At 40.1% G+C, this 20201-nt stretch overlaps 1 protein-coding gene across 2 annotated transcripts in view; it reads right to left on the bottom strand.

Annotated features, from left to right (window-relative positions):
- The window catches only part of SORCS2 (sortilin related VPS10 domain containing receptor 2), a 122327-nt gene that overhangs the window by 81350 nt on the left and 20776 nt on the right, over positions 1 to 20201 (bottom strand). For both annotated transcript variants that reach the window (XM_087721882.1, XM_087721881.1), the window contains exon 3: positions 7021 to 7120. In XM_087721882.1, coding sequence (XP_087578008.1) covers positions 7021 to 7120 — 100 coding nt within the window. The remainder of the gene's footprint in view (positions 1 to 7020; positions 7121 to 20201) is intronic.

Raw genomic sequence — 20201 nt, 5'->3', positions numbered from 1 at the left:
CTGAGCCAGGATCAGGTGAACTTTCCTCCCTCCCTCCCATCTGCTTGTACAGTCCAGTGCCTCCGCCTGCATTTTTTCCTATCTCCCACCCTTTCCTTCCCATTGTTCTCTCCCCACACACACACACACTCACCCACCGGATTTATAAACACAGGCATGGCCTCCGGGCTGCAAAGTTGAATGCTTCAATTCCTTCTAGGAAACTTATGGCTTTTCCACACCCTAAATCCTCCTGCAGTCTATTTTTGGGAGTTTCCCCTCTCTCTTCTAGCCTCCCCTCTCTCTTCTAGCCTCCACCTTCCCTCTGTCAGAGTCCCAAATTTTTTTGCCATGATCTCGGTGGGCATGGCTTGGTGGTGGGAGTCGTGTGACTGAGTGATGTCAAGTTGGCCACGTGCACTCAGTCACATGTCCCCCACCTAGCCACGCCCACAGAACCAGTAGTAGAAAAAATTAGAACCCACCACTGCTTTCTGGGATTTGAACCCAGGCTACTTACATATTAAGTAGATGCATTAGCCTCTAAGACACAGGCTCTTCTTGCCTTGTTGGCAAGATCAACCTGATCTACCCAAATATGGAACGGAGCATACTGCTTCCGCTTTTGCCTTTCATCCCCAATCCATAAATTTAACACAAAAAATAGTTTTTCACAAAAGCGACTGTTTGGGAAGGCTCCTGGATTAGGACTGAAAGGCAAAAGCAGAAACAGTGTGCTCCATCCCATATTAGGATAGAGCAGGTTGCCCTGATAAAAAACACATAGGGTCTCATCTATGTAACACCTGGAATTTTTCTGCGGCGACCTACCTTGCCCCAAATTGGCAAGTCCAAACCTTTTTTTAATTTAGCACTGTTGAGTCAGTTTTGACTTCTGGCAATTACCTGAACTAGTCCCTACAATTTTCTTGGCAAGATTTCAAAAGTGGCTTGTCATTGTCTCCTTCCTAGGACTGAGAGAGTGTGATTGGCCCAAGTCATTCAACTGGCCTCATGCCTAAGATAGGACTAGAATGTATAGTTTTTTCTGTTTCTAGCCTAGTGTTTTAACCACCACACAGAAGTGCATCTCTAGTTCAAACTTGACCCAGTCAAACATGAAGGTATCTAAGATTGGTTTCTTTAAAAAGCTTATGATCCACTGCCTCCTTCAACTCCTAGTGAAGGTTGCATTAATGGCTGAGTGCAAATCTCAGGAGACGTGGCACGACTAAACCGCGCTTGACCAAAGCGCACCCGATTAAACCGCATCGCTGACGTCATCAACAGGGCGACAACAGCGAGCGCGGAGAAAGAAGGGCGCTTTAAATAGCGCTTTGAAAGCAAGCTGATTCAAGTTAAGGTAAGGGTTAGGTTTAGGGTTAGGTTTAGGGTTAGGTTAAGGGTTAGGGTTAGGTTTAGGGTTAGGTTTAGGGTTAGGTTAAGGGTTAGGTTTAGGGTTAAGTTTAGGGGGTTAGGTTTAGGTTTAGGGGTTAATTTTAGGTTTAGCGTTTACAGCGTGCTTCTGTCTCCGCGCTGTTGTCGCCCTGTGATGACGTCAGCTACACGGTTTCGTCGAGCACCCTTTAGTCGAACGCGGTTTTGTGGTGGAACCCTCAGGAGAGCCCCTCCAGCCAATACCAGCCAAGATGGACTGCCATCTAGTTACTAGGCTCTGTAATCTACTGGGCTGTGGCTGTGGTTGATATTGGGAAGCGAAGAAAAGCAGTCCTGAAATAATCCTCATTACCTGCTGAGAGGGCTGAAGCACTGTAAGAGATAGGCTGAGGAAATAGCATTTTTTATATCCACATGTTTTCCTCCCATCCCAACACTCTTGCTGCACCCCAGACCCTAAAGAAAAGCTAATTTACAGAGAGAAAAAGTCCAGAACAACCGGGTTAGAAACAAAGGACTTTAAAATGTCAAGGGAGCGAAAGGGTTCTCTAAATGAATGTTTCCGTAAGACACTTCAGGGGGTGTTTGGCTTAAGAGTGGTTGCCTGTTCCTGTTACTTGGCAGTTCCTAAATGGGTTCCCCCCTTTTTTAATCTGCAGAATGACTTTCAAATGTCTTGTGCTTGCTTCCCAATCACAAAGAATTTTCTGGAATGTGATACATAACATCTCTTTTTATCTGTGGGAAAAGAGAGCAAGGTGAGCGAAAGAGGGAAGTTTGTGCAATGGCTAATTAAATCTCTTTCTGTATGGAAGCCAGAGCTAAAAGTGGCAACTTGGATGGTTTAAAATTAAGGATTGAATAAATCTGTCATCAAAAGCTTTATATGCTTTCATCAAGTTTCCATTACAGAATAGGCAAGCTCTCAGACAGAAATAGATGGGGAACATAAAGGAAAAAGCCTAAACATACATGGGAATAATATATGTACATGTATTGTTTAAATAAGGACTTTACCAATAATACAAAATTTACTGTTTGTACATTTACATCTTTAATCCAAAATTGCATCTTCACTATATACCCAGTTTGCTATGTCTTTATATTTGGATGTTTATTTTAGTAGCCATAAATATATATAAGGCAGAAAAGTAGTAAAATATTCCAAGTGCTTCCAAAAGGGTGATTTAAAGCCACCTCTGCAACCTCCTCCCCGGATTTTAGGGTACTATGGATTAACAAATTATTATCAGATAAAAATCTGTTCAATTCAGTGTTTTAGGACCCATTAAGCTTCCATTACAATAAATGCGAATGAGAGTCTGATTTTCTTTTCTTGATCCTATTATTTGCTATGGTAAATCTGAAAGTCAAGACAAGACTATTAAATACCTGGGGAAAGGTTTCTGTCATCACTGGGGTAGTTCAAAAGTTTCCAGCACATTATGTCACACGAGACTGATCTTAATCTAACAATTTCCTCTTTATTTTCTTCATTTCTTTGTAACTTTCTTAATTGTACCATGTTATTTAACAAATTTGAAATTGTCTGTGATCCTTTTCACTGGAAGATCTCCACAAGTTGGCTCCAATTCAGTCTTGGCTTCCTAAGCAGACTGTTCCTGTGCCCAACAACTCTGGCTCTCTGACATTTTCCCACACTCCTCATGATAATATGAAACCTATCCTTTTAGTTACAGCTTTCCTTTCTGCATAGTCATACAATTTCTACATTTTTTCCACTTAATAATTTATAATTTAGTTCTTTTCCATAACCCTTGCTCTTTCTCCTGTTTCCCTGCTTAATGACAAGGAAAATAATGTTTGGTAATATTATTATACTAAATCTACATTACTATAAATAAATGAAAATCTTCTTTAACTTTATGTTTCCCAAACTGACGGCAGGCAGTCCTGTTGCAATTTATTTATTTGTTTGTTTATTCAATTTAAATAACTACAGAAAGTGACTCTGGACAACATATAATTCTGATGCATAAAAACAGGAAATTAGACAATAAACACCTGGATTAGAAAGGAGAAAAGCAGAGTAACAGAATGAAAGAAATAATACCAATAACATTAAAATATCCCTTTTTAAGCTAAAAAGCAGACGGAATAAAAGAAGAAATTCATTATCCCATACTTCTCCATTAAGCTCTTAGCGGCTTGTGGCGATGTGAAGAATTTTAATTAGGAAAATAATACTGAGGAGGCAAACATGTGCTCTTTTCCTCAAATTGTTCTCTAAAGCTAATCTGTCTGAATAGTTTTTAAATGTTAAAAAGAGCATTAGAAAAGTTATTTTACAATCCCATCTAATCCAACAAACTCTCCACCCAAGTCCATATGAGAATGTCAGACTTAGTGTCAGATATCTCAAAACATCATCTATAGTACTATTTTTCTCTGCCCAAACATACTAGTTGTGATGCATCCATGGTTGCCTAGGCAGAGTTGACATTCTGAGCTTTTCCTGACTTGGCAACCTCAGCATGGTCACTGAAAAGCTCCAGGACAAGAAACATGCTACATCATGTCTGAGACTGCCCAATTGTCATACACAACACACCAACCACTTTATCCCAACAACATACAACTACATCAGCCAACTATCTACATTACCCCAAACCCCTAAAAGCAGCAGAGATCTCAAAATGGTATTGTGCTTGAAGATGTATCTAATCAGTGAGACAGAACCCCATATATTATACATTCACATCCTCTCCTCCCCTACGGATATGTCCTGCTTCATCTTGAAGTAATCCTAGTTAGGAGGGCTGAATCCCCTCCTTTTGTCAAACCTGGTTAATTGCTGGCAAAACATCTAACACAGTGATCCCCAACCCCCGGTCCGCGGACCGGTGCCGGGCCGTGGAGTACCTGGCACCGGGCCGCGCAGCAGCCGGGGGCCATGATCGCTGCAGCGGCCGGGGGCCATGATCGCTGCAGCGGCCGGGGGCCATAGTTTCTTTCTGTATGCAAATTAGGGCTAACTGGCACAAGGGGTGTTACTGGACCGCTGGTGGCACTCTGACGTCACCAGCGGCCCACCGCCCCCCTGTGTCCAGCGCCGCCCTTCTCATTCCTTTTCAGCGCTTCAGCGCTGGCCGATTCCTGAAAAAAACCTAAGAGCGCCTGCGCAGCTACGTAGGGCTAGCGTAGACAGCTCTAGTAACGTAGCCTTGCGTAGGCGCAGTTTGTGCTACGCTATCTACGCTAGCCATACTGAACTGCGCCTGTGCAAGGCTATGCTACTAGCGCTGGTCATCGACGTATTCCACCGAAACCGCGAACAACACCCCCCCACCCCTGCGCGCGCTCAGCGGGCCACGGTAAAATTATCAAAGGCTGACTGGTCCGCGGCGATAAAAAGGTTGGGGACCACTGATCTAACAGACCTGGATGAAAGTGCTGATCTTGATCACTGACCTGACAGTAAAAAGATCTTTAAACTGAAGGATCTTTGCTATCATTAGGACTTCCTTAGTTACATTGCAACCTTACTAATGATCAAGCTTCAAAAGCACTAACGATTGTTTTGTCTTGAGACAACCCATAATTGATGGCATGTCACGAGAACTAAGAAGCATTCATTACATTCCAACTCGAGCTTCAGGCATCTTTCACTCCAACTGACCTTCAAATGCCATCTGAAACAACTGATTGACAAATAAGCCAAACTACCAGGCATTATCAATATGTTTTCAGCTTTGGTCACTCCATTTAACAGCAGTCTATAATTTCTCACATTCCTTCAAGCATGCCTGATGGTCTCATCCTAACAAAACTTTAATTATTGTCTGACTTGGGTACTAAAACAAGGATGACACACAAAGAAAGCCAGGAAGTATTGCAATCTTAGAAATGCCCCACTCCATCCTAACAAAGAGGGCAGTGTACTCAGAACAGGAAATGGAAACGAGGTTTTTTCCAAAAGCTACAAGTGAAGAATGAAGAGTTTTTGTCGGATTCAACGTTTACAAAAATGAGTTAATCTATAGTTAATTACAGCACCAACCACCTATGTCTTCCAGCATTCCAGAAGGAAAGTATTTCACATCAGTAAGAACAAAAATACAATATGTCATGTGCTGGAATTAGTGTAAGGACTTTACAAGAAACAAGGTTGAATGCATGAACAAGGAGCCTGTAGCCTACTAGGCAGACTACCTAGTAGTAGCCTACTAGTGCTTCATCACACTATAATATCATATGGGGTGGTGCAAGGTTTCGATGAAGGAAGAAACTATAAAGGTCAATAGCCTAAAATGTACATCTAGTTATATCTATCTAGCAGGAAAGGAGAAAGGGAGGGGGATGTAGGCAACCAATCCTAGCTGAGTGCTTCATTTATATATTCCTGAATGCCACACAAAACTACCTTCCACAGCATTATAGAAGAGTGAGAATAGAATTGGTGTTTGAAAGTCTTTTCTGTCCAAACTTTTTCCAGTTGTTTATAATTATTTCTATCCTATGCTATGTTGCAATTTTTGTGTTGTGATCCTTTTGTTCTGTTGCCTATTTATACAGAATATTTTGAAGTGTTCTTCCTTTCCTTGTTATTAGCAAAACATTTAATGGTTTTTAAGTGAAAGTACTCTAACTTTTAAAAATATCTCACAGAATATTGAATAATTAATATTTGTTTTAGAGCACATCTGCCGAGATTGTCACAATTAAGCTACACAATTCCTCTGAAATAAGATAACATTCAAATAAGTTTTAGAACCTTACATTGGACAAAATAAATAAAAGAGGTATTTGTGTACAGGCAAGCTGGGAGTAAATTTGACATTTGTCCCTGATATGGGCAAAATTTAGAGAAATATTGTGTTTTGTTAGTTCTCAGATAAATTCCATTTCATACAACAATACCCAAGACTGTGTAAACATACCTGAAAATGTATTCTCTCCTCCCCACTCTCTCTCACACAGACAATTTCTCTCACACAGACAATTTTCTCTACACAATCCTACTCTGCATTATGATATACAATATAAGCTAAGGCCAACTTAGGTTTTAAGAAAAATATTACATGTTTATTCATCAAGAGAAAATACTATATTATACAATACTATACTATGCATACTATAGTTATAAGGAGAATGGAGGATACAAATTGTTTGAGGATGAAGTACTATAAGAGGGAAGGAATAACTTATTTTCACCCTATTGCCCTCTCCCAAAAAAGCTGTTCAAGTAGATTCAATATCTGATGCCAGAGTTGCAGTGCTAAAGAAAGAATTAGACATCTGTGCAACAAATAATCAAAGGATTTCAGAAATTAAGAACTACACATTAACCTTAACCCTGCTTTGTGTTATGAAATACTTTCAAATAAATTATGGTTTCCTCCTGTTCATGTAGCAGATATCTTCAGGTTTTTGTTTTGTACAGGATGTGTCTGTATTTACATTATTTAAGCGCCAGGACACAGTATTTGTCTGCTTTTACTTTTTCATATATATCATCATTTTCTCATGCTTGAATAAATCCACCTGCAGTTTAATTCTGTGTATTTAGTATTTCTAATGGTTTCTCTTTCGAACATGTGGCTGATATACTTTGCTAGAAATTTATTCTAAGTACTTTTTTTTCCTGGGCTCTTCTATTGAAATAAACAATGATCCCCATACCTTCTTCTTGTTAGCAGGACAGATGTAGAAATTTTCAATGACTGTAACAATTCCAGGCTGTAAGTTTAATTTAGTATATAATGTTCCAAAATCTGACGACCTGGGAGACAAGAAAAAACAAAAATGTGGCATTCTGATAATCTGCATGTATTTCCAACTTTAAAAGGTAACTGAGAAGTATTCAGGACACAAATTATATACTTGGCAACTGAAATAAATACCAAAATTCATGCAAGCAGGAAACCAAAATGACTGTAATATTTTTTTAATAAAATATCATCTCTGAAAAACAAAAAAAAACCATTTAATTTATCAGAAGAAAGGCAAGTTCTACAACAAAGAATAAAATTTATCAAGCACAAGTTTAAAAAAGAAAATCCTACAAAGACTTTAAATCTAGCCACCACACAAAACATTTTAATTTAAGTATTACATTCAAAATGAACAGAGGGACTTTTAATTCAAAATATACAAACAGAAAACACAACTTTACAAATAGTAAAACACATAGTAAAACATTTTTCTTTGAAGACATTTTGCTTCACATCCAAGAAGCTTCTTCAGCTTTCAAGAAAAGCCAAAAAGTCCAGTTGCCTCTTGAAAAAGTATCTTTCGGATAACCATGACCTGGATGACTGAGAATCTCCGTAGACTCATAGTAAAACAAAAAAATAAAACTGTTGGTTTTTAAAAGGCTTGGCTAGAAAGATCTGCTTTAGAGGTTTCCTAAAAGCAGAAAGAATGAGAGCTAAACACAACTTGTGATTGCATTTCTCTCCTTTTTCCCAGCTTTCAATTTGCAGAATATATGTTCACTAATTGTAAAATAATACAGAAATATATTATTTAATTCGCTGTTTTAATTCACATAGACTAGAGTTTAGAGAACTTCAATTCTTTTTCCTTTTACAATATAGATACAATTACTCAAGACATACAGTATATTTGTAACAACATTGTATGCAAAAAGGCAGTTCGTAATAGCAACTGAAATGTTATTTATGAAAATCTAGAGCAGAACTATATTCTGTTATTCTTTTTATAACATTATAAATTGAAAGTACAATTAATAAGAAATCTGAGGGGGACCAAGAGCCATTCTTCTGCAAGGAAAAACAAAATTGTTCGGTTTCGGTCGGACTTGGACTCCACCCCCGCAGTTCCAGCCGAGGCACAGGGGGACCAAGTAGAACAGCTCTGGGTTGAGTTTCAGGACGTTACCCCCGGGGATGTGGACAAGGCCATGAGAGCTGTAAGTACCTCCACCTGTGTTCTGGATCCGTGTCCCTCATGGCTGGTTACTAACTGCAGTGAGGTGACACGAGGCTGGATCCAGGCGGTTGTAACCGCCTCCCTTCAGGAGGGGAACTTCCCCGCCGCACTGAAAGCGGCGGTGGTGAGACCCCTCCTGAAGAAACCATCCTTGGATCCAGCTGTTCTTAATAACTATCGTCCAGTCTCCAACCTTCCCTTCTTGGGGAAGGTTGTTGAGAAGGTGGTGGCCTTCCAGCTCCAACGGTCCTTGGAGGAAGCAAACTATCTAGACCCCTTCCAGTCAGGCTTCAGACCCGGTTACAGCACAGAAACCGCTTTGGTCGCATTGATTGATGATCTCTGGAGAGCCAGAGATGAAGGACATTCCTCCATCCTGGTCCTCCTTGACCTCTCAGCGGCTTTCGATACCATCGACCATGGTATCCTTCTGCGACGACTGCGGGAGGTGGGAGTGGGAGGCACCGTGCTACGGTGGTTCTCCTCCTACCTCTCGGACAGGTTGCAGTCGGTGTTAGTGGGGGGGCAGAGATCGTCCCCTAGGCCCCTAAATTATGGGGTGCCTCAGGGCTCGGTCTTATCCCCCCTACTATTCAACATCTACATGAAACCGCTGGGAGAGATCATCCGCAGGCACGGGATTAGATACCATCAATATGCGGACAATACTCAATTGTATCTGTCCGCCCCGTGCCAACTCAATGAAGCGGTAGACGTGATGAGCCGGGGTCTTGAGGCCGTTATGGACTGGATGAGGGTTAACAAGCTTGTGCTCAACCCAGAAAAGACCGAGTGGCTGTTGTGTTTTCCTCCCAAAGATTTGACTGATATTCCACCACTCAGGCTGGGGGGTCAAATTTTATACCCCTCAGAGAGGGTTCGCAACTTGGGAGTCCTCCTGGATCCACAGCTGTCATTTGACCACCACTTAACGGCTGTGACCAGGGGGGCATTCGCCCAGGTTCGCCTGGTGCGCCAGTTGCGACCCTACCTGAATCGGGAGGCTCTCACAACAGTCACTCGGGCCCTTGTGACCTCTAGGCTGGAATACTGCAATGTGCTCTACATGGGGCTGCCCTTGAAGAGCATCCGGCGACTTCAGCTAGTGCAGAACGCAGCCGCGCGAGTGATTGCGGGTACACCTCGATTTACCCGCATAACACCTATCCTCCGCGAGCTGCGCTGGCTACCTGTCGATCTCCGGATGCGCTTCAAGGTGCTATTAGTCACCCATAAAGCCCTACATGGCAGTGGATCTGGATACTTGAGAGACCGCCTTCTGCCAATTACCTCCCTGCGACCAATAAGATCCCATAGATTAGGCCTCCTCCGCATTCCATCGGCCAGCCAGTGTCGGCTGGCAACTACAAGGAGGAGGGCCTTCTCAGCAGTAGCCCCGGCCCTTTGGAACGAGCTCCCCGTGGAGATTCGTACCCTCTCCACCGTCCAGGCCTTCCGCATAGCCTTGAAGAACTGGCTCGCCCGTCAGGCCTGGGGACAATGATAGTTACCCCTCCCGAATGATGAATGTATGTTGCCCACTATTTTATTATATGTTTCTATCTTAATGTCTGTATTCCCCCTTCCCGGTTTTATGTGAGCCGCCCTGAGTCCCCTCAGGGAAAAGGGCGGCCTACAAATACTAATAAAACTCTAAAACTCTAAAACTCTTTCAAACTGTATCTGCTCTACAACCATGTTTTTAATATAAAGCGGATTGAGGTGCAATGAAAACACATTACGATAAGGTCTCTTCTCAGCAAAACAATGAAAAAGAAAAGACAAGATGAGGGTAAACAGGAAATGTTGCTTGGATAGCCTTCCAAACATTAAGACCCCTTTAAGTAGCTAAATAGGTGCTACATATTTGATGAAAATTTGTATGTGGTACTACACCCTTTTAAGGGAGACACACATTCATGTTAGCTGAAAGCTTCCTTGAAAAATACTTCAAAAATGTTCTTTGGCAATTCCAGGGATAGCACATAGGATCAAAGGGCTGGAAAGGACCTCAGTGGTCTTCCACTACAACCTTCTGCTCCAAGCAGGAGTCCTTTTATCATCCTGGTCAAATGGTTCTCTTATTTAAATTTGAAAACATCCAGTGATGGAGCCTCCACAACTCTGAGAAGCAAGCCATTACATTTGTGAAAACGTGGAGATGAAGCATTACACCCATTCAAACCTGGGCTAGTTTTTTTTAAAGTATAACATTACTGCATTTCCTAATGGATTCTTTTAAATGTATTAGATTACACTCACATAATTTCCAGACATCATGTTAGCTTGAGTGCTGGTTAGTTACTGTAGGTTTTAGAATAGAATTAGAAAAGAATAGAGCTGGATGGGACCATGGAGGTCTTCTAGTCCAGCCCCCTGCTCAAGCAGGATAACCTATACCATTTCGGACAAGTGACTATCTAGTCTAGGGGTCCTCAAACTTTTTAAACAGTGGGCCAATTCACGGTCCCTCAGATGGTTGGGAGGCCAAACCAGCTGGGTGGGTGTGGCTAGGTCATGTAACTAGGTGGGCGTGGCCAATTTAACAGTCCATTGAACAATGCACACCAATTAAACTTTAATTTGTTTTGCTCCTGAGGGTGTATTATTTGCTTTTGTTTGCATGTTGCTCTTTTGGTTGCATTTTCTTTTTACTTGATCATTTTTTCAGTTATTTAGGAGTCTAGTGGTCCACTTCAGGAAACTCAAGTTTTGCAACAATTCTTCTCAGCCCCAAAGAGCTTCAGAAATCTCTTTCTCTCTCCCTCCCTCCCTCCCTCTGTCTCTCTCTCTGTGTCTATCTCTCTTTATCTATCTTCTGGAGATGGGGGAGGTGAAATATGGGCCATTTTCACCAGTTTTCTGGCCTTCTGGGGTGTCTGTGCACTCTGTTCCCCCCCCCTCAAGCATTCTGCAGGCCAAAATCAGACAAAAATGGATGCTTTTATGGCCAAAACTGGGCAAAAATGGTCCAGTTTTAGGGCACCTCAGGTGTCTGTGCACCAAATTTTTCACCCCCCCTCCTTCCAGAAGCTTTCTGTAGGCCAAAAATAGGCAAAAACAGCTTATTTTTGGCCACAAATGCCATTCTTTGGCCTTGTGGGGCATCTATGCACCCCACTTTTCACCCTCCCACCTCCAGAACATCTCTGCAGGCCAGAATTGTCACCCTTACCTTTCAGTTCCATCCCGTGGGCGTCCCAGAGATAAATCCTGCGCTTGGCCAAAGGGCGGGCAGGGCGTTGTGGGCGGGGCAGCAAAGTGGTCCTGTGCAGGCTGGATTAATGGCTTCGGCAGGTCGCCTGTGGCTCTGGGCCATAGTTTGAGGACCCATGGTCTTGTCTCTTCTTAAAAACCTCCAGTGATGGAGCGCCCACAATTTCTGAAGGCAAGCTGTTCCACTTGTTAATTGTTCTCACTGTTAGGAAGTTTCTCTTTAATTCCAGATTGCTTCTCTCTTTAATTAGTTTACTAACATTGTTTCTTGTCTTGTCCTCTGGTACTTTGGAAAATAATTTGTGGCAGTCCCTCACATACTCAAATACTACTACCATGTCACCCCTAATTCTTCTTTTCTTTAGACCAGCCAAACCCAAAACCTACAGCCGTTCTTCATATGGTTTGGTCTCCAGGTCTTTTATCATCTTAGTTGCTCTACTCTGAATCTTTTCCAAAGTCTCAACATCTTTTTTGTAGTATGGTGACCAGTGGTGGGATTCAAATAATTTAACAACCGGTTCTCTGCCCTAATGAATTGTTCCAACAACTAGTTCACCAAACTGCTTAGAAAGTTTACAACCAGTTCTCCCGAAGTGGTGCAAACTGGCTGAATCCCACCACCGATGGTGACCAAAATTGGTTGCAGTATTCCAGATTTGTCTAGTATACCAAAAAGTAGATTGTAGTCTGCTTTGTCAAATGCCTTACTGAAATCTAAGTATACTATGTCCAGAGCATTTTGCTGGTCTACTAATTTAGTGACTTTATTAAAGTCAATAAGATTGGTTTGGCATGATTTGTTTTTAACAAACCCATGCTGGCTTAACTTGTTATAATTTTATTTGCTTCTAATTGTTCACAGATCTGTTTTTTTTTAATTATCTTTTCCAGGATCTTCCCAGGTATTGAGGTTAGACTGATTGGTCTGTAGTTTCTTGGGTCTGCTGTTTTCCCCTTTCTTGAAGAGGGGAACCACTGATTGGTCTGTAGTTTCTTGGGTCTGCTGTTTTCCCCTTTCTTGAAGATGGGAACCACTGATTGGTCTGTAGTTTCTTGGGTCTGCTGTTTTCCCCTTTCTTGAAGATGGGAACCACACCAGCTCCTTTCCAATCCTCAGGTATTTCCCCGCTGCTCCAGGATTTTTGAAAGGTATGGTACAGTGGTTCTGAGATAACATTTGCCAGCTCCTTCAGAACTCTGGGATGTAATCTGTCAGGTCCCAGTGACTTATATTTGTCAAAGTCAGATAGGTTTTTTTCTTACCATTTTCTTGCTTATTTTAATTTTTATTTCTAGTTTGTCTTTTACGGTAGTTTTTATTTTTTTTGGTACGTTGGGCTATAATTTCTTTTTGCATGAAGACTGATGCAAAGAATGAGTTAAGGAGCTCTGCTTTCTTCCTGCTGCCAGTTACTTCCTTGCCATCTTCTCTCTTTAGTGGACCAATTATTTCCTTGTCTTTTTTCTTGTTATTAATATGTTGAAAGAAACTTGCCTATGCTTTCCTGACTTCATCTTTGCGTGTTCTGGCTATCTGTTGATAATCAGCCTTAGTTATGTGTCTCTATTTCCATTTTTTGAATGGAAATGGCTTGTCCTTTTTGTTTTTCAGTTTGTCAGAGATATTTTTGTGCAGCCATGTTGGTTTCTTCTTGAATTTCTTGTTTTTCTTTTTCAGTAGTATTGTGCTGGACTGGGCTTTTATGATCACATTTTTCAGAATTTCCCATGCTTCTTGAGTTGTTTTTCTCTTTAGGATTTTCAACCATGGAATCCTTCCTAGGCTCTGAGTTTGTTAAAATCAGCTCTTTTAAAGTTTAAGACACTGGTTGGATTATTTTCCATTGCTTGTGTTTTGTAATCAAGGTCCTGTAATCAAGCACATGCAGAGAACACCAGCTTGCAGAAGACTATAGCTTGATGGCTGTTTAACTCATACCACTATGGATAACCTTCTTTTTTGAAGATCATAAATGAATTTGCAGTTAAGCTAATTTAATATAAGAAGCCTTGAAAGCCAGAGTGGCAGTATCTACCAGCTTGCCAAAATGGCACAATATTCAAAAGAAACATTAACTTTGCAAAACATCCTGGCCGGAATTCAAAACTTATTAGAAATAACAAAGAGAATCAAGAAGAAGATTGAAAAATTAGAGTTTATAACAACAAAAAATGATGGGGTCAGAGTCCCAAAAAACGAAGGGGAAAATGATTACAAAGACAAGACAACTGATTACTTTACCAATGGAGTGAACGTGGTTGAAAGTGGGAAAAGGGGAGTATGGAAAAAGGAATTAGATCAACAGGAACTCTATCTTGGACTTCAAGGCATGGAAGAAGAAAAAAGAGAAAAAAATGATGGATTTAAGGAGAGAAAATTTCTCAGAAGCACGATTGACAACCAAAGATAAGCTGATTAAAATAGCAGATGGAGGGCAGCGAGATTGTGATGCTACAAGCAACAAGGTGTGGAGAGAAGTCCACAAAAATTTATTAAGGAAATAAATAGAAGATCAATTCCACAAATAATAAAAGAAATAAGACTGTATTATTATTGGCTGATATATATACAGGGCGGGGCATAACCTTTTCCTAGGGGGTCACAGCAACACTTGTAATAACAACACAAATAATTCATACACCATTCGAAAGCCCATCAAAAACTGAGTTTATTGACACGATTTAATAATCAGTATGACCACCATTAGCCCTTCGAACAGCATTCAAACGAGGTGGATAAGAACACAACAAATCTTCAAACAGTTCCGTTCGATTTTCCAGATTTTTCAACACAGTTTCCAAATTCATTCTCAAAGTTTCAACCGAATATCGATTTTGACCTTCCTCCTGAATCATCAGAGCTTCCACTTCATCCTTAATTATGGCCCCAATGTTCTCTGCCGGATTGAGATCTGGCGAATTTCCCGGCCAGACGTCATTGCCCCAAAATTCGACATTGTTTTCCTTTAACAATTGCTGAGTCGCATTTGCACGCATGCAAGGAGCTTTGTCATGAAGAAAGACAGCCTCACCAACCACCAAGACATTGTCTGGATCACTGAGAAATGGAATGACATTCTCCAATAAAATTTTCTCACGGAAATAACTGCCATCCCAGGATTCCCCTTTATCCTTCAAAACCCAATGCAGTTTCTTGGCTGTGAAAATGACGAAAATCCCGATGCAAGTCGGATTGCAAACGATTTGTCGATATCGTTCATGTTTGGCGATGTCGTCGACGTCTTTAGCCCAAATTCGATCGTTCTGGAAATTCGGTTTTCGAATGGCATAAACGAAGAATTCGTCAGATGGCGCCAAATGAAGAAAATCTTCCTCGGTCCATTCAGACAACCAATCGCACAACCAAAGCCGATCTTGAACGTGTGTTTGAGTTTTCAATGGTTTGCAAATGACGTGGAATGGCTTCAAACCTTCTCGTTCTCGATATCGGCCGATTGTCCTTTGATCAACTCGTTTTCCACGAATTTGAAGGATTTCTTGGGCCACTTTTCGGTTTCCTTTTCATTGTTTGCGACTGCCAGTTGCAATGATGGCTTTGCTTTCTTGGGACAGTTGCAGAGGACGCCCTTCTCCAAATTTTGTGAAACATTCTTGGGCTGTTTTGTTCCAATTATCAGTAACCCAATCCGGATGACGTTTCAATTTGTTTGCAATCCATTTTCGATTGATAAACGTCGCTCCAGCATCGCGAGCCTCTCGAAAGGCAATGCATTTTATTCTGTCAATGATCCTTTGTTCTTCCGAATCGAATTTTCCAGCCATTCTTAAAGCAAATTTAACATTTAATAGCTCATTCAATTCAGTTTTTTATGGGCTTTAAAATGAGGTGTCGCGGAAGTTGTAAACTGCTGTTGATCTTGCTGTGACCCCCTAGGAAAAGGTTATGCCCCGCCCTGTATGTGTATATATATATATATGTATGTATGTATGTATGTATGTATGTATGTATGTATGCATGCATGCATGTGTGTGTGTATATATATATATATATATATGCTTATATGAAAGTTGATAATAAAAAATCAGTTAATTTTAGTAATTAGTGATTAGTAATTTAGTAATCTCTAGAGTGATACGTTAAATAAATAATTGATAAGGATAGTAAGGTACATACATGTGTTGGTTTGATGAGAGGAAACTTGACATAATTAGCGAATGAATTTCTATTAATAAATAACAATTTATTTATTATTTATTTATTTATTAGACTTATATACCGCTTCATAGGGCTTTCAGCCCTCTCTAAGCGGTTTGCAATTTTTTTTTAGCAAATTGAGTCAGCAACTTGCCCCCACAGTCCGGGTCCTCATTTCACCCACCTCGGAAGGATGGAAGGCTGAGTCGACCTTGAGCCGGTGAGATTTGAACCGCTGAGCTGCAGATCACAGTCAGCTAAAGTAGCCTGCAGTACTGCACCCTAACCACTGTGCCACCTTGGCTCTTATAATAATATAACAATGAAATGACAAGGGATATAGTTAACAATATATATATGTACTGGCTCAATAAAAGGAATTGGGATACAAATAGTAAACAGCGACTTGGAAAAGAGGATTAGAAATGTTGTTATCAAACATAATTAATTTTTACTTAGAACATGTTATAAAGGCATTTTGTTATTGGATGATATTAGAAATAATTAATGAAATGTCATTATGTGGTTGTGTTTTTAATTTTGGATTATTTCATGCAAAAGGACATTAAAACAATTATAGTCAAATGAGAATTGTGGGATGTTGATAGTAAGATATATAAAGATGTTTTATTTAAAATATACAATGTGATATGAACTATAAGTAATAACTGCAGAAGAGATGCACGTAAGTTATTTGTAACCAATCAACACACTTCTACAATATGTAACGATAGATGTTTGTGTGTGTGTGTGTGTGTGTGTTGTGTTTGTCTGCTTAATCAAAAATAAAAAAAATTCTTTTAAAAAAAAGGGGAGTCTTCTTTGGTATGCACATACACTTCCATATAAATACATACAAAAAAAGCAGAATAGCAAAACCCTGACTTTCAAGCCTCATTAGAGGCCTCCTAAACACTATTATGGTATTACCTCTTCTACCCAGATTTTAATAGGGTCTGGGCCAACATTGAGTCAGCTATAGCCAAACAGATGGGAGAGGGACCAAACTAACTCATGCTTGGAGCTTAGGTATTAATAACAAATAGTTAAGGATCCCAACAACCTACTGTAAAGGAAGACCTTCAGACGCAAACCCAAGAAAGAAACTGACAAGGTTGCTACTAATTTACCAGTTTAATCCAGTCCCTGGCAATCTTGAATAATGAATTCATAGCTTAACTTGACATCCTTGAATAGTATTATCTTCTTTCTACATGCCAATGATGAGCAATTTCAAGGGCAGAAAATTAAACATGATTGATCCAAGAGTTGCACTATCTTTCCAATATCAAAAACCATTTTTTTTTGTTATATCACATGGTTGGTAAATATCTCTCTTTCTTTCTGAGATTGCAGCAAGTGTTCCTACTGCTTTAGATTTATATTCAAAAAAGTCTTGACTTTTGTGACATTCTTGAGGTTCAAATTTAATTTCTATTATACTTCATTGATTTTTTTTTCCCATAATGAAGTTTTATATTTATTTGCTTTAGCATGATACAATGTTTTCCACAGTTCATACAGTTATGGTATTTGATAAACTTCAGGCAACCTTGAAAAATAAATGGAAATTGCTGCTACCAAGGAACAATATTCCAGATTAGGAGTCCCAAATGCTATATCATCAACTGCATAATCATTTTCCACCATCCTCCTAACCTCATCAAGCCAAAGGATATCAAGTACTTCCTAGCAAAACTTTTAAAAAAACACACACAAGGTAAGCATTACAACCCTTTTTAAATATCTCTTCCAATGTATTATCTGTCTATCTGAATTGGGGCTATGAAGACTGGCAGTAAACATTGTTTTAGCAAAGGACAAGCTAATTTTTCATACAAAATCTACTGATGACTTTGGGGAAAATCAGGCACTGGCAAGAGGGAGTATGCTCAAATTACCAGAATGACTAAACACTTGCAACCATAAATGTGGCTAGAAAAGGTTAATGCAGGTAAAATCCCCGCTCCCCATATACTGCCCTATCTATTGCATCTCAGTCTCTTCCCTCTGTAGTACATACACATTATGCAGTTCAAATAAGTGGAGACTGTCAGGCCAAGTTTCTTCAGGAAGCTCAAAAGATCAGGGGTCAAAATAATTTCAGCAGCAGAGAATGGAATCAGCACCATGGACAGTATCCAATGGTAAAGTGCTGCTTGGACCTTTGTTCCATATTTCAGGATGCTGCCTTGACATATGACTGACATGAACTGGAATCCTATGTAAAATTAAATATTTGTTTGATGGGTGGTTCTCCATTCTGGAAAGAGCTAGCTGGGGCCTTCAATGGACTTTTAGCATTGCTATTGATTTATACGAATTTTCTCTACAATGCTTATTTTCTCCATCCTTTTTCTAACCTACTTTTTATGCTCATAAATAATAAAATTGTACTTGTTATGTGATGTTCATGTATTATATATTTGTAATCAAGCTGTGAAGACAACAAACAGATTAACATGAGAGGAATTAAAATATTTACTTCTACTTCTTCCCTTGTTTCTCATTTCTTACTATTTGCTTTTTGTCTACATGACTTAAGTCCAAAGCAGATCCTCTTCAGTCAATCAGCTCCGTTGAATTGGTTCTGTTCTTCCATATTCCACAATGATCTACATGAAGGTCTTAGGATATGCATGAGACATCCCTCGGATCTTATGGGGACTGTAATAATATTCCAAATGCTACAAGGCTTGTACTTCTAATGTACAGAGAGAATAGACCTTTTAAATAAAACATTCTAAACATGCTTGTTTAGAAGCAAGTTTTAAGGAGTTTTATATGGCTTCCTGTTACTGTAATTTTGATATTTTAATGAATTTTGATGAATGTTGATGAATCTTTTCCTTCACTTTTATTGCTTCTGCTTTTTCCCACATTAATTTTCCTACTTCTATTTCAATTAAAAACATCAACTTTGAAACATATTAGTACATACAATATCAATCAAATAATGGTTTATGTATCTTTTCTTTATTTTATTGAAGCATATCTTTTATTTCCTTCAAAAGACAGGAATTCAGGTTCATACTTCAACTATTTTAAACTCATTTGAGTTTCATCATCTGCTCTATTTCTCTGTTATATCATGTTGACTTAAGTTCTTTCCTCTACACCAAGGGTAGTCAACCTTTTTATACCTACCGCCCACTGTTGTATCTCTGTTAGTAGTAAAATTTTCTAACCGCCCACCGGTTCCACAGTAATCGTGATTTATAAAGTAGGGAAGTCAATTAAGTTAAAAAAAAGGAAAGTGCTTCAGTATCGGACAAAACCCTTACCACCCACCATGAAAGCTGGAACGCCCACAAGTGGGCGGTAGGGACCAGGTTGACTACCACTGCTCTACACTATGTGGGAAATGACAGAGATATAATTGTAACCTCTGTATGCAAAGCTCCCCAGATGAGCAAAGGGAATATTGTGTAGATGAAGACAATCTCAGGTAACCCAAACCAAGCAACTATGACTTGTAGTATTCCAAGTATATTATTTTCAGCACAGTGTAAGTATGTCTTTGAGTCATTGAGACCAACTTGGTATGATAATTCTGTACTAACTGAACTTTCTACACTAAAAGTAGCCTTACATATTGCAGTAATTCACTCTGGAGATTATCAGTGTGCATACTGCGATTTTAAGTTTCCTCCAAGTGCCTGAATGCAATCAACTGCTGTATTTTTCGGAGTATAAGACACACCTTTTTCCCCTCAAAAAAGGGGCTGAAAATCTGGGTGCGTCTTATACATCGAATACAGCATTTTTTTCCTCCCAAAGCCCCACCCCTTCACTAAAATGGCCATGTATGCCCTTATAGAAGCTTTCAGAGACCTCCTGGGGGCTGGGGAAGGCAGAAATGAGCAAAAAATGGGCCGTTTTTGCTCCCCAGCAGCACTCTATAAGCCTCCATAAGGCTATGCCTGCAATATATTTTTTTACAAAAAACGGGCCCATTTTTGCGAAAAATGGGCAGGTTTTTTGCTCATTTTTGTCCCCCCCCCCCCCGGAGCACTCTGCAAGCTCCCCCAAGGCTATTCATGCCTTTTATTTGAAGAAAAATTTTGGGCAGGTTTGCAAAGTGCAAAAACTTTTTTTTCCTTTTGGAAAGAATTTAACTGATTGATGAGAATTACGTGGATCAAATGCTGTGCCAGCAAGAACAAAGTTAGGTGCTGCAGATTGTCAGCGATTTCCTTCTCCAGCACATGGATAAGGACACCTAGAAACATCTACCTACCTACTTACCTACCTACCTACTCTCTCTCTCCCTCCCTCCCTACTGTATTTCTCTCTCTCTCTCTCCCTCTCCCTCCCTACTATATTTCTCTCTCTCTCTCTCTCTCTCTCTCTCTCTCTCTCTCTCTCTCTCTCTCTCTCTCTATCCCTCTACCTACCTACCTACCTACTCTCTCTCTCCCTACCTATCTACTGTATTTCTCTCTCTCTCTCTTCCTCTCTCTCTATCCCTCTACCTACCTACCTACCTACCTACCTACCTACCTACCTACCTACCCTCTCTCCCTCCCTATCT

The sequence above is a fragment of the Thamnophis sirtalis genome, unplaced genomic scaffold (genome assembly GCF_051295495.1).
Source record: "Thamnophis sirtalis isolate CommonGarterSnake01/CBP01778 unplaced genomic scaffold, rThaSir2_p1.2 scaffold_8, whole genome shotgun sequence".
NCBI lineage: Eukaryota > Metazoa > Chordata > Lepidosauria > Squamata > Natricidae > Thamnophis > Thamnophis sirtalis.
Note: the sequence above shows the minus strand (reverse complement) of the source record. Positions and strands in the feature narration are given on the sequence as shown.